Source organism: Periophthalmus magnuspinnatus, chromosome 18, assembly GCF_009829125.3.
Source record: "Periophthalmus magnuspinnatus isolate fPerMag1 chromosome 18, fPerMag1.2.pri, whole genome shotgun sequence".
NCBI classification, from domain to species: Eukaryota; Metazoa; Chordata; class Actinopteri; order Gobiiformes; family Gobiidae; genus Periophthalmus; species Periophthalmus magnuspinnatus.
The window spans coordinates 25,044,253-25,057,980 of NC_047143.1; the positions used below are offsets into that span (position 1 = coordinate 25,044,253).

Here is a 13,728-nt window from a genome sequence, read left to right on the forward strand (position 1 = left end):
ATTTTGCTTTTTTACAGCGTATGAACGTGCGCTGTGTTCTGCGTCTTGATTGGCTAAGGGTGACTCTGAAGTGCTGTACGTCTGCGATTTGTTTTCTCCCCGACAAAACCCACAATGTCGATGAAACGTTCTGCACCGACAAAGACGCCTACGAAGGTTTGAACTTTGTGTTTAAACAAGAGAGAAATGTGAGAAAATGTTAACGCCTGTGTGAGAAAAGTGTATAAAGTGTGTGGTGAGGGGTTTTACAGACAAAAACAGAGAATAATGTAAAAAATAAAGCTGATACTTCACAGATTTCGCCTATTATGGGTTATTTTTACAACATTTGATGTGTTTGCTAGTTCTACGGTGTGAACTGTGATGAAGAAGTGAGACCACAGTAAACATCAGTGAAAAAACTCTCAGGATTTAATTGGATGTAATAACACGACTTACTGGCATAAAACATAAAATAAAAACATAATAAAATAACCTATAAACTACCTATTCAAATTCTAAGGGATTAAAATAAAGAATACCCAGTTATTTTTTGTAGAATACTTCAGTTTGTGGTGTTGTTTTAATATTTATTATGCCTCAAAATTAGCATTAGCGTTAGCATCGAGACACAAACATGTCTCTTTCTCTGGTGAAGTTTTCATTTTTATTTTTATTTCGTGTTTAACATGTTGTCAGTGACGTCCACCTGCAGCTCCCTGTCCACTGTCTGACCCTACCCCCCTAACCTCTGACCCCTAACCCAACCACAGCTCCCTAACCCCCTAACCTCTGACCCTTGACCCCTAACCCACCTGCAGCTCTCAGTCCATGGTCTGATCTTTAAATATTTATTAATTTTAGTGTGACTCTGCAAAAACCTCAGAGAGATAAAACTGGACAGGAAGTAGTGACGCTAACAGAGCCAGTTAGTCCAGCTCCAGCTAGCGTTAGCAACAGGTTTGATTGACAGCGTTGCTACGGGGTGTTACCTTCAACAGCCTCGCTCCTGATTGGCTCTTTGGTTGCTATGGTACGCGCAGCCGGAGTTCCAAATATAAAACTCAGCTCCACATTAGCCGCTGGAAAAATAACACTAGGGACTTCGGATTTCAAGCTATCCGTCCAGTTGATATCCTGTTTTGGTCTATAAACTGCCGTAATAATACAATTTCCTGGCAAACGTTGGTCCAAAACGTCTCATGATGTTAAATTTGTCTGTTAACAAAGCTGTTCTGTAGTTACAAAACACATTTGGACCATTTTTGCTTTTAAAATATGTATCTGAGCCATAGACTGTTTATATAAATGGACATAGCTAACCTGCTAGCCATTGTGCAAACAGGAAGTGAACAAGCCTTCCGGCTTCATCGACTCTTGCTCAAGTTCACTTTCTATTGAAAAACTGTGTCCCCTCTCTCTCTCCTGGGGTTTTTATTTCGCCATTTTGTCGGTAAATCAAGATATAAACATTAATAACAGACAAATCAGGAGCCATCTTTCCCCGAGGTCGATCCAGGTAGCGTTAGCAACAGGTTTGATTGACAGCGTTGCTAAGGGGCGTTACCTTCAACATCCTCGCTTCTGATTGGCTCTTTAGTTGCTATGATGCTTGCGATCGGAACTCCAAATTAGCCGCTATAACCGCTAGCCTCGGTGAGCTTCATTTGACTGAAGCCGAGCGCTGTGGGTGACGTCAAACTCACTTAGTCCACGTGTTTATTCCGTCTATGATCCGTGCCCTAAATATTAAACGATTTCCTTTGCCTTCGTACACGTTTGACTGCGGCCCGCTCCTTTACTCATTACTGATTCGATGTGGTCTTCAGAGATGGCACAAATGTACTCTTTATGTTTACACTGGCTGGATGAAAAAGAGTCTTTTAATGATTCATACCCCGTAATAACACCCGTCACTTTTGGATGTTTCAATCTCATCAAATATTCATGCGTCTCAAATTGAAGAGAACCGCAGTCTCCGAAGCTCCGAGTCTCTCCCACTTCCTGCGTTTTGTTTGTTTTGAGCGGCGGCACAGTGCGAGCCGTGTTCTTGCGGCTAATGGGATCAAAACAAACTTCACTTTCTCCTCCGCCTGTTCTCCTGTGACAGTGGTGCTTTCCAGGCCTTTCCTCACGCACGCCCACACCGGCTTCTCAAACCAAAATGCCTCTCCGCTCAAGTAAGGGCTCTTTTCTACTTCTCTTTAACCGTCTGTGGTCGTAGGGTCGGCAACAATACTCACAAAAATCTATATCTGAACTGGCAGGACGGCTGTTTGTCTGAAATATACTGAAATACGCAGGTAAATGACGTGTCCAAACTGCAATTATGGGCTGTAATGAACTACAAAAGTGTCAGCCAGTGGTGGAAGAAGTACCGTATTTTCCTGGAGTATAAGTCGCACTTTTTTCATAGTTTGTCCGGGGGTGCAACTTATACTCAGATGCGACTTATATGTGAAAATATATAGTTTCACATCTTCGTTATTGTTACACTGACGACCACACGAGGGCGCTCTAGGCTTCTGTACCAGTACGACAGCCACGTAGAAGAAGAAACGGCGCTTCATCTTCCTCTGGAGTTGTCGGACTTGTTCAGAAGCGACATCGAGGATGAAGAATTCAGTGGATTTAGTGATTTGTTAGCTTGTTTTTCTGCTTTAGTTCTGTTTTATTTATCCGATTAACTGTTAATATCGTACGTTAACAAACCAGACACGTGTTCAGTTCTGTCTGTGCTTCATGTAGCTGAATAAATATAAATGTGTTACGTTAGCGTTAGCGTTAGCGTGATGTACTGATATTCAGCCTGTTGTTCCACATTATATTGTTTTTATTATAATTTGCCTTTAAAGATAAAATGTTTGCTCTTGATCTTGGATTTTGTAAAATAAATTTCCCCCCAAAAACGACTTGTGTATGTTTTTTTTTTCCTTCATTATGCACTTTTTAGCTGGTGCGACTTATATTCCGGAAAATAAAGTACTCAATTCGGTTAAAAGTACAGATACCAGAGCAAAAAACATACCATTTATAAAAGAGTAAAAAGTCAAAGTATTTCTTGCAGATTTCGAGATGTAGTAAAGCTTCAAATGTAGTGATTCTGTTAAAGATTTATGCTGAATTTTTCAACAGTAACAACTGAATCGATCATTTTTTCCAGCTGTTTTTACTTGTATATTTGTGTTTTGCTCAAACTATGAACATATTAAAAATAAACCTTATGCTCTTTTCCATTTTACTTAGTTAAAATTAACCTTTTGTTACACTTTTGTTTAGTCCTTGCACGTTTACATTTATTTCAGTATTTTAGATCTCTTTTGTTTAGTTTACCTTTTACAACCCTGAACATTAAATTACTTCTTTATTTCACCATTTTTCCATCTTTATTTCACTTTTTTTTTTTTGTTTTGTTTTTGTTACTTCCCTGAACCTAAACGAGCTCAGTCTTAACTAATAACCCGCCGCAGTTTTCAGCAGGTCTTAAACGGTAATAAAAAATACTTTTACTTTTCAATCTTGTGCAAAATGTAGTGAAGAAAGTACAGATACTGCTCTCAAATATAGTTAAGTAAAAGTAAAAATATCCACTGTAAAATGTACTTAAGTAAAATATAGATACCTCAGATTTATACATTTATACTACTTGTACTATGTTACTTTTCACTGCTGCAAAAATATATCTTAATTGTACTAAAATATTATTAAAAAAGTAGTAAAAAGTATGGACTGTAAGCGTTTAAGCCAAACCTCTGTATTTATTATTTAATACTCAGTACTTATTCTGATATTACCGTGTGTTATTATCATTTCTTTCTTTTTTGTCTGTTATTTATATGTCGAACAAACCCACCGAGAGAAAACGCGTCTGTTTAAAACATTAATAAAACACGATCAGGTGAGTTTTATTTGAAGAATCGTTTCAATAAAAGTCAGCGTACAGAGCTAATGATGTACTTTGTTCAGCTTTCACAAGGATATTTACTTATTTATGTATTATTTATGACTATTTTTGTTGTTTTTTTATACGTAGAGTCGAACACAACGATTGAGAGAAAGCGTGCGAAGAAGAATTGGACGTTCAGGTGAGTTTTTTATATTTAAATGGGTTCAATAAAAAAACCTAAAGGGCCTCAGTTTGCGGCAGATGACGACGTACTTTGTTCAGATGTGATTGTTGTTGCCATTTTCAACCAGTAGTCGTAGAGTTTTGGATTAAAAAGAAAGCTAACTACCTCAGAAATCAGGTGTACTCTTATCTATATTAATGTAACAGAGATTAAAAGGTAATTGAGCTCATGTATTTTAATTGAGCAGCGCCCTCTTGTGGTGATCAGTAGTGATATCTGCGTCGCTGACTTTAGCTCTGTCGTTATAAATTGTGTATTTCTGTTTAATTATTTATTATATAATCGTTGCCTGAGCGTACATGTTTTTTTTTAGGTATTTGGGACATTTATGAGCTGATATTTTGTACAAAGTATGAGTTTCTTACACCGTACTGACCGTTACACGTGTCGGGACAGAAGCTAACGTTTAGATGCTAATGTGACTTGTTACTCTTGTAGATTGCTGCTCTAACCGTGATGTCCTGTCTGGTATTTATGCTGGTTGCGCGGGTTAAAACTATAAGAGAACGCACCGTGTCTGGGCTATTTATTCACAACGCAACGCGGATAAACTGTACGACAAACGAGGACGAACACGGACGGGTAGATCCTGGACGTTTGCGCGGACAAGTTCAGTGCGGTTACATGAAAATGACGATGGTTGAGGTTCAAAATAGGAAAAAAGTGGCCGGAAAAAAGTGTAATCAAAGTGTTTTATGTGAGGTGAGGTGGGTTAAGTGTTTTGCCCAAGGACACGACGACAGCGCTCATCTGTGGGAGCTAGAATCGCACCGTCAACCTGTGAGTCAGTGGGCAAACGCTCTACCGACTGAGCCACTGTCACCCCTGTAGCTCATGTTTTATTTATTTCTACTTAGATTTTCCTGAAGTATTTTGTGCTCTGTTTGTAGAAGTATTACAATAGTTTGTGTATTTCCAGTGTTGGGAAGTAACTAAATACATGTACACGTTCAGAATACTTATTTTGAGTTATGGTATTGCGGTACGGTTACTTTTACATCTCAGAATACACTTACTTTTTACTAAAACTATAAGAACACGTGGTAGTTAAGGCTTCAAACTGCACAGAATCAGTGAGAAAATATAAAACTCTGCTCTGGTGGTGAGACATGTGCATCTTTACCTCATAATTTCAAAGCAACTTGATGTAAAAGTATTCAAAGTACTCAGAAAACAGTACTCTGACTGTACCGTGTTAAGGAATACTTTACAAAATCTATGCTCTAATGTTGTTTCCTCGTCACAAACAGACCTGGAGTTGTGTTTCGTTTCATTCACACATGTTTAACACACAAAGCCTGCAGGTTTAGGCTGAGAAAACGGTCTGTTCCACCTTGTGATGTCATCATGTGGCGATACAGGAAGTGCTCCGCTGTGTTTTTAAACTCCATATACCTTCATATCTAGAATCGTTTGGATGATTGCAGCTCTGGAATTGACCATCGCTAATGAAATAAAGGTAAAATCGAGCTGTTAACTTGAAAACTACCACTTGATGACATCACAAGGTGGAACAGAGCGTTGTGAATGAAACAAAACACAACTCCAAGGTCTGTTTTTGATGCGGTAACAGCATTAGACCACAACCTAACGCTCACAAGAGTCCATTTTGTGCCACATTTGGTCACACCACGTTACCTTTTGTGACGTAGCTGACCCTGTCTTCGTTCTCAGTCGTTTGGGGGCGTGGCGTAGGAGCGGGGGGCCGGTTAGCGATCGCCACAGACAGTTTGGGTTTCTCGATGGCGTCGTACACGTCGTCGCCGGCCTCAAACACGGCGTACGTATCCTCCTCTTCCTCCTCCTCTTCTACGTCGTTCGCCCGCTGCTCTTTCTGACTATTGGCAGTGGAGGCGCTCCCTGCGAACAAAGTGTTAACCACTCTGCCGCTCCAGTCAAGTTCACGCTGTTTTTTGAAGCGCCACTACACATTTAGACTACACCAGCGTGAGAGGAGCTGTTCAAATGAGCGCCATGATGATACACGTGGGAAAAAAAATGCAGTTTGACGGTAGCTTTAGCCTACGTACCTGCTGCGCCCGCCATTTTATACACACTGGAGCCGACACTGGGCCCCGGGTCGATCGACTGCAACAACACACACAATTACATCACAACTTTTGACTCATAAATACAAGAAAAAAGATTATTTAAAAGGCCCATATTACACTATTAAAGGGCCCGTATTACGCTACTGAAGGGCCCATGCTACACTATTCAAGGGCCCGTATTACACTATTAAAGGGCCCGTAAAACACTATTGAAGGGCCCACGTTACGCGATTAAAAAGGCCCATATTACACTATTAAAGGGCCCGTATTGCGCTACTGAAGGGCCCACATTACACTATTAAAGGGCCCGTAAAACACTATTGAAGGGCCCACGTTACGCGATTCAAGGGCCCACATTACACTATTAAAGAAGGGCCCATGTTACACTATTGAAGGGCCCTCATAACACGGTTCAAGGGCCCACGTTACATGATTCAAGGGCCCATATTACACTATTAAAGAAGGGCCCACATTACATGATTCAAGGGCCCACGTCATACTATTGAAAGGCCCACATTACACTATTAAAGGGCCCATGTTACTGTTCTAATGTTTCCTCGTCACAAACAGACCTGGAACAACGTTTTGTTCTTCTCTCAAACTGAAAACACTCTGTTCCACCTTGTGATGTCATCGTGTGGTAATCCAGGAAGTGTTTTTAAACTCCACCCACCTTCACTAGAGTCATCTGGATGATTTCAGTCCCGGAATTGCCAATCTCTACTGAACTAAAGGTAAAAAAAAAAAAGCAGGTGTTCACTTGAAAACTACCACTTGATGACATCACAAGGTGGAACGGAGCATTTTGAGGTTTGGAGATGTTACAGACGAATAATAAAGTGTCACTCAAACATGTGTGAATGAAACAAAACACAACTCCAGGTCTGTTTTTGACAACGTAACAACTTTATAACAAACTGAGCATAGTGAGAGATTCATGAATCTGATGAATGTCGCTCCTCACTCTTCACCCCTTTGTGCTTTTACTTCTGTCCGAGTAAATAAATCTATCGGAATGGCTCGTATTAAATTGTTTATCTTTTGTTTAGTTGCTGAGTATCATAGCAACCAAAGGGCCAATCCAGAATGAGGCTGTTGAAATTAACTCCCCTTCCCGCCCCGCACCGCTAGCTTAGCAGGGAGCGGGCCCTTAGCAACGCTGTCAATCAAACCTGTTGCTAACGCTAACTGGAGTGACTTTGAGGAAAGAAGGCGCCGGATTTGTCTGTTTTTAATGTTTATATCTTGATTTACAGACACAATAGCGAAATAAAAACACCAGGATCACGTCGAGCGGGTTAATACGAACATTTTAAGTCAGTTTAGCTAAAAGCGCGCCCATGATCACTTCGTATTTGGAACGCGGCGGCTAGCAGGTTAGCTATGTCCCTTTATATATACAGTCTATGGATAGGACTCAACTATTGTACGTTGAATCTAATCTTGTACATTGACTTTATTTTCCGTTATATTCCGCAGACTGAAGTATAATGTCGCTCATCTTCCTCTGTATTAACTTTAAGCTCAGTTTTCGTCTCGGTGCATCGAACAGTCTCACGTTGACATTTCTAAGTCCGCTACGGCTCGGCTCATCTCAACGGCAATTTGGAGGAATGATGGGAATTACTGCGATGTTCTTCTTCTATCACCCAGAGCCCGGGCTGTCGGCGTCATCCCCCCGTCTGCACCGTCAGAGCCGCCGCGTGCGTTTGCTAATCACATACTGCGGGACGTACGGCGCGGGACGTGATCAGGGTCATTATGAAATCAGACGTCTTCCCCTCTCACTACAAACATGCCATTAGCAGCTCTGGGATTTCTACGCTGCATCAGGGACTCGGAGAGGAGAGGAATATTTACTGAGCACACGCTTTATAGTAATGTCATTTTTAAAAAAAATATATATATTTTTATATTATATTTGCTCAGATTTCAAGGTGATCTGAGTTTTTTTTTTTTTTTTTTTTTAATGTGCTTAAAATTCACCAAAAAGAATTAAATTTAGTTTGATTGATTTTTGGTCTAGTGTTTTCAGAGTGTACAAAGTATTTTTTTATTTTATTTTATTTCATTTTTTTTAATAGATTTTGAATATTTCTAAGAATTTAGAATATTTACTTTTTTTTTTAAATTTTTTTTTTATTATTATTTGTATTTTTTCATGTTATTTTATTTCTTTTATTGTATTAATTTTTATTTTATTTTATTTTTTTATTTTATTTTATTTTATTTTTATTTTTATTTAAAGGCACATGTTTTCCTGCTCCTGTCAGCAGCACAAATGAGACACATTGTTCCTAGACACACAATTGTTCCTCATTTTGTTTTTTTACACAAAATATATGTGTCCAAGCACGTAATAGTTTTTGCAAACAAAGTCCTGCATGAGCTCGGGTCTCAGGACGTTAATCGAACCAATGCACTTAAATCCATTTTTGTAGCTCAACAGATTCTTTGTAAAACTGCAGATTTACAGCCATCTTCAGAATAACAAGCTCCCATGTCTTTTCCCTGCTCTGCCCGTCAATCACAACATAAACTAATAATTATGACTTTAGTACGTGCGTGCGGCTGACTTTGATTAAGCGATCTTCCGCGCAACGCCAGGCCTTGGCTTTTTACTGTTCCTTAGCAACGCAGCCATTCTTGACTCAATTAGAGCATTACTCGATTCCTCTCGCTCCAAATGACTTATCGACTGCGTTACTTAACAGTAGAGATTCAACACGGGCCCAACAGGTAGAGACGCCGAGATGATTACGAACGCAGCACGTCTATTCAATTATAATCGCGGGACGCTGCGCTGCCCTGTATGTTCGACGGTGTAGCCTTCCGCGGATTGGCACGCCCCGGCTTTATTTACTAACCGCGCAGATGCTAAATGGTTTTACAGATGTAGGAAGCGGCGGGAGCTCTCGGCGTTTCAGCGCAAATTCACTTCTCGGAGAACAGCGGGCGTAATACAGTCAGTCTCAATTGAATCTCGCCCCTCGCTCGGCGGCGGCGTAAATCTGTCCCCGGGTTGAAGTAATGGCGTTTGCGTCGCGTGAGATGCTAACGTAGAAGAAGTGCTCCAAGGATGAAAGTACTATGACTTCAAATACTACACCGGTATTATCTGTAAATACTAGGATGTTAAAACTACTGCTGCTACTGTTTATTACTACGAACGTAACAGGTCCCTACTGCTATTACTACTACTACTATTACTACTAACACAGCAACTACTCTGAAGACTCATGTTTCATAAGTACTATTACTACTGTAACCACTACTTGGATGAATGGCTACTACTGCTGACTACTATCGAACATAACTGAATACTACGATGTTAAAAATACTATTGCTACTGCTCCCATTTACTACTAACTACTATTACTCCTACCACTATTACTACTAACACAGCAACCACTTTGAAGTCACTCGTTTCCTAATTACTACAAGTATCACAACTACTACTACTGCTACTAAAGAAGTGGATTAAGTGAGTGTGACGTCGCCAGTCAAAAGAAGCTAATCTAGGCTAGCAGCTATAGCGGCGAATTTGGAGTCGAGTTTCGTATATGGACGTCCGACCGCGAGTATCGTAGCAACCGAAGAGCCAATCAGAAGCGACGTTGTTGAAGGTAACGCCTTCAGAAGCGACTTTAGGGAAAGAAGGCGCCTGATTTGTCTGTTATTAATTTTCATATCTTGATTTACGGACACAAAAACAAAATAAAAACGCCAGGATCATGTCAAGCGGGTTAATGCGAACATTTAAGACCAAAGAGTGACAGTTTTTCAATAGAAAGTGAATTGGAGCCAGAGTTGATGGAGCCGAAAGTGCGCCCAAGTGTTATTTTCTGTTACGCTAACTACTACCAGTATCTTAACTACTATTACTACTGTGACTAACCAACTACTATTACCACTACTTGGATGTACTACTACTACTATTACTACTGTTACTGACTCTGCTTTACACTATTAAAACTGCTTAACTTATTACAAAACAACTTCGTATGTGAGACTAAAGCTTCTATTTTACACAAAAAGCTGACTCTTGTGAGCGTTAAGTCGTGTTATAATGTTGTTTTATTCACACAGTGAATACTTCAAATCTGTGTTTGTTACAAGTTAGACTGAACCACTAGACCTTTATTCTCACTTAAATCCTCAGTGAGACACATTAAATATTAGAGATGGGCAGTAAGTACATTTTCGGAAATGTACAGTAAAAAGTACTGTTCACGTGCAAGCTTGAGGGCTGAGAAAAATTGGTCTGAGGGCCGCATTTGGCCCTGGGGCCACAGTTTGGCCACACCTGGTTTAGTAAGTTAGTTAGTTAAACTTCATCTTTTGCTCTGGATCAGACTTGGACGACTGAGGGATTACACAAACATGTGTTTTTACCTTTATTTCAGGAGATATTTGGCAATTCCAGGGCTAAAAACACAGTGGAGCACTTCCTGTATCACCACATGATGACATCACAAAGTGGAACAGAATGTTTTCTTTGCTGTTTGAGTGAAGAACTCAGCCTAAATGTGCAGAGTTTGTGTTAAACATGTGCAAATGAAACAAAACACAACTCCAGGTCTGTTTTTGATGAGGAAACAACTTTAGAACAGATCAGAAAATAGTGTAATATGGGCCCTTTAATAGTGTAATATGGGCCATTTAATAGTGTAATGTGGGCCCTTTAATAGTGTAATGTGGGCCAGTTTAACAGTGTAATATGGGCCCTTTAATAGTGTAATGTGGGCCATTTAATAGTGTAATATGGGCCATTTAATAGTGTAATATGGGCCATTTAATAGTGTAATGTGGGCCCTTTAATAGTGTAATGTGGGCCAGTTTAACAGTGTAATATGGGCCCTTTAATAGTGTAATGTGGGCCATTTAATAGTGTAATATGGGCCCTTTAATAGTGTAATGTGGGCCATTTAATAGTGTAATATGGGCCCTTTAATCGTGTAATATGGGCCATTTAATAGTGTAATGTGGGCCCTTTAATAGTGTAATATGGGCCATTTAATAGTGTAATGTGGGCCCTTTAATAGTGTAATGTGGGCCCTTTAATAGTGTAATGTGGGCCCTTTAATAGTGTAATATGGGCCATTTAATCGTGTAATATGGGCCATTTAATAGTGTAATGTGGGCCCTTTAATAGTGTAATATGGGCCATTTAATCGTGTAATATGGGCCCTTTAATAGTGTAATGTGGGCCCTTTAATAGTGTAATGTGGGCCCTTTAATAGTGTAATATGGGCCCTTTAATAGTGTAATGTGGGCCCTTTAATAGTGTAATGTGGGCCCTTTAATAGTGTAATATGGGCCCTTTAATAGTGTAATGTGGGCCATTTAATAGTGTAATGTGGGCCCTTTAATAGTGTAATGTGGGCCCTTTAATAGTGTAATATGGGCCATTTAATCGTGTAATATGGGCCATTTAATAGTGTAATGTGGGCCCTTTAATAGTGTAATGTGGGCCCTTTAATAGTGTAATATGGGCCATTTAATCGTGTAATATGGGCCCTTTAATAGTGTAATGTGGGCCATTTAATAGTGTAATATGGGCCCTTTAATAGTGTAATGTGGGCCATTTAATAGTGTAATGTGGGCCCTTTAATAGTGTAATATGGGCCATTTAATAGTGTAATGTGGGCCATTTAATCATGTAATATGGGCCCTTTAATAGTGTAATGTGGGCCCTTTAATAGTGTAATGTGGGCCCTTTAATAGTGTAATGTGGGCCCTTTAATAGTGTAATGTGGGCCCTTTAATAGTGTAATATGGGCCCTTTAATAGTGTAATGTGGGCCCTTTAATAGTGTAATGTGGGCCCTTTAATAGTGTAATGTGGGCCCTTTAATAGTGTAATATGGGCCATTTAATCGTGTAATATGGGCCATTTAATAGTGTAATGTGGGCCCTTTAATAGTGTAATATGGGCCATTTAATCGTGTAATATGGGCCCTTTAATAGTGTAATGTGGGCCCTTTAATAGTGTAATGTGGGCCCTTTAATAGTGTAATATGGGCCCTTTAATAGTGTAATGTGGGCCATTTAATAGTGTAATGTGGGCCCTTTAATAGTGTAATGTGGGCCCTTTAATAGTGTAATATGGGCCATTTAATCGTGTAATATGGGCCATTTAATAGTGTAATGTGGGCCCTTTAATAGTGTAATGTGGGCCCTTTAATAGTGTAATATGGGCCATTTAATCGTGTAATATGGGCCCTTTAATAGTGTAATATGGGCCATTTAATCGTGTAATATGGGCCCTTTAATAGTGTAATGTGGGCCATTTAATAGTGTAATATGGGCCCTTTAATAGTGTAATGTGGGCCATTTAATAGTGTAATGTGGGCCCTTTAATAGTGTAATATGGGCCATTTAATAGTGTAATGTGGGCCATTTAATCATGTAATATGGGCCCTTTAATAGTGTAATGTGGGCCCTTTAATAGTGTAATGTGGGCCCTTTAATAGTGTAATGTGGGCCCTTTAATAGTGTAATGTGGGCCCTTTAATAGTGTAATATGGGCCCTTTAATAGTGTAATGTGGGCCCTTTAATAGTGTAATATGGGCCCTTTAATAGTGTAATATGGGCCCTTTAATAGTGTAATGTGGCCACATATTACACTAATAAAGTGTCTCTAGGTCTGTTTTTGGTGAGGAAACATTAAAACATAGATCAGAAAACAGTGTAATATTGTCCCTTTAAATGAACTCATCCCAAAACAATAACGTCCACATGAAGAGAAGCAGGTGATGGACCCTCCCTGAGACCGGAGCGAGTGTTTAAATTCATAATCGTTGTACTTTTAGAATCAAACACCCAAACAGCAGCAGCGCTTTGGAACACGAGCCAAACTCACAGCCCACTTTTAAAATATTAAATACGAACAATATGTATTTGTTGACGGTAATTACAGCGGGGAGCGTCGACGTTACAAGTGGAGACATAAACAGTGTGAACGGGAGCGCACACATTTCTATATTTGTATTCCAGTTATGCTCTTCGTGAATTATTCAGACTTTCCCTCCGGAGCAGTTCACAGCTAATTAACAAAGGAGCTCGGCGCTAGCGTGGACCAGGGCATCTGACGCAGCTCTGAGTGAGTGATTCGGGCTGAGAGAGGAGCCAGCGGGGGACCCATCCATCCGGCGTTTATTGACAACGCTTCGGCTAAAATCGCCCCGGACCGGTCTGATGAATTGGAGGTAGGGGGCGCCGCTAATGGGTTAATGGAGGCGCTAAAGGAAAAGAGGCAGAGCGAGGCTTAACGTCAAGATTAGTGCGAGTGTGAAAGCGGGACAGGGTTACAGCGCTGTGGATTTAAAGTTTAAAACGCTTCACTACACTCTGTTCCACCTTGTGATGTCATCAAGTGGTGATACAGGAAGTGCTCTACTGTGTTTTTAAACTCAACACACCTTCACGGGGAATCATTTGGATCATTTCAGCTCTGGAATTGCCAATTTTTCATTCATTTTCTTGCGCTTTTCCGGGAGCAGGAGTCGAAGCGGGGACTCTCATTCTTCCCTCACCCCAGACACTTCCCCCCGCAGCTCCTCCAG

General features: G+C 40.1%; 1 protein-coding gene across 1 annotated transcript in view; it reads right to left on the reverse strand.

Moving 5' to 3' along the window:
* LOC117386099 (B-cell scaffold protein with ankyrin repeats-like) overlaps positions 1 to 13,728 on the reverse strand; it is a 46,327-nt gene that overhangs the window by 13,218 nt on the left and 19,381 nt on the right. Inside the window, exons 7-8 of the mRNA XM_055229081.1 lie at positions 6,140 to 6,197; positions 5,748 to 5,969 (exon numbers count right to left, since the gene is read on the reverse strand). Coding sequence (XP_055085056.1) covers positions 5,748 to 5,969; positions 6,140 to 6,197 — 280 coding nt within the window. The remainder of the gene's footprint in view (positions 1 to 5,747; positions 5,970 to 6,139; positions 6,198 to 13,728) is intronic.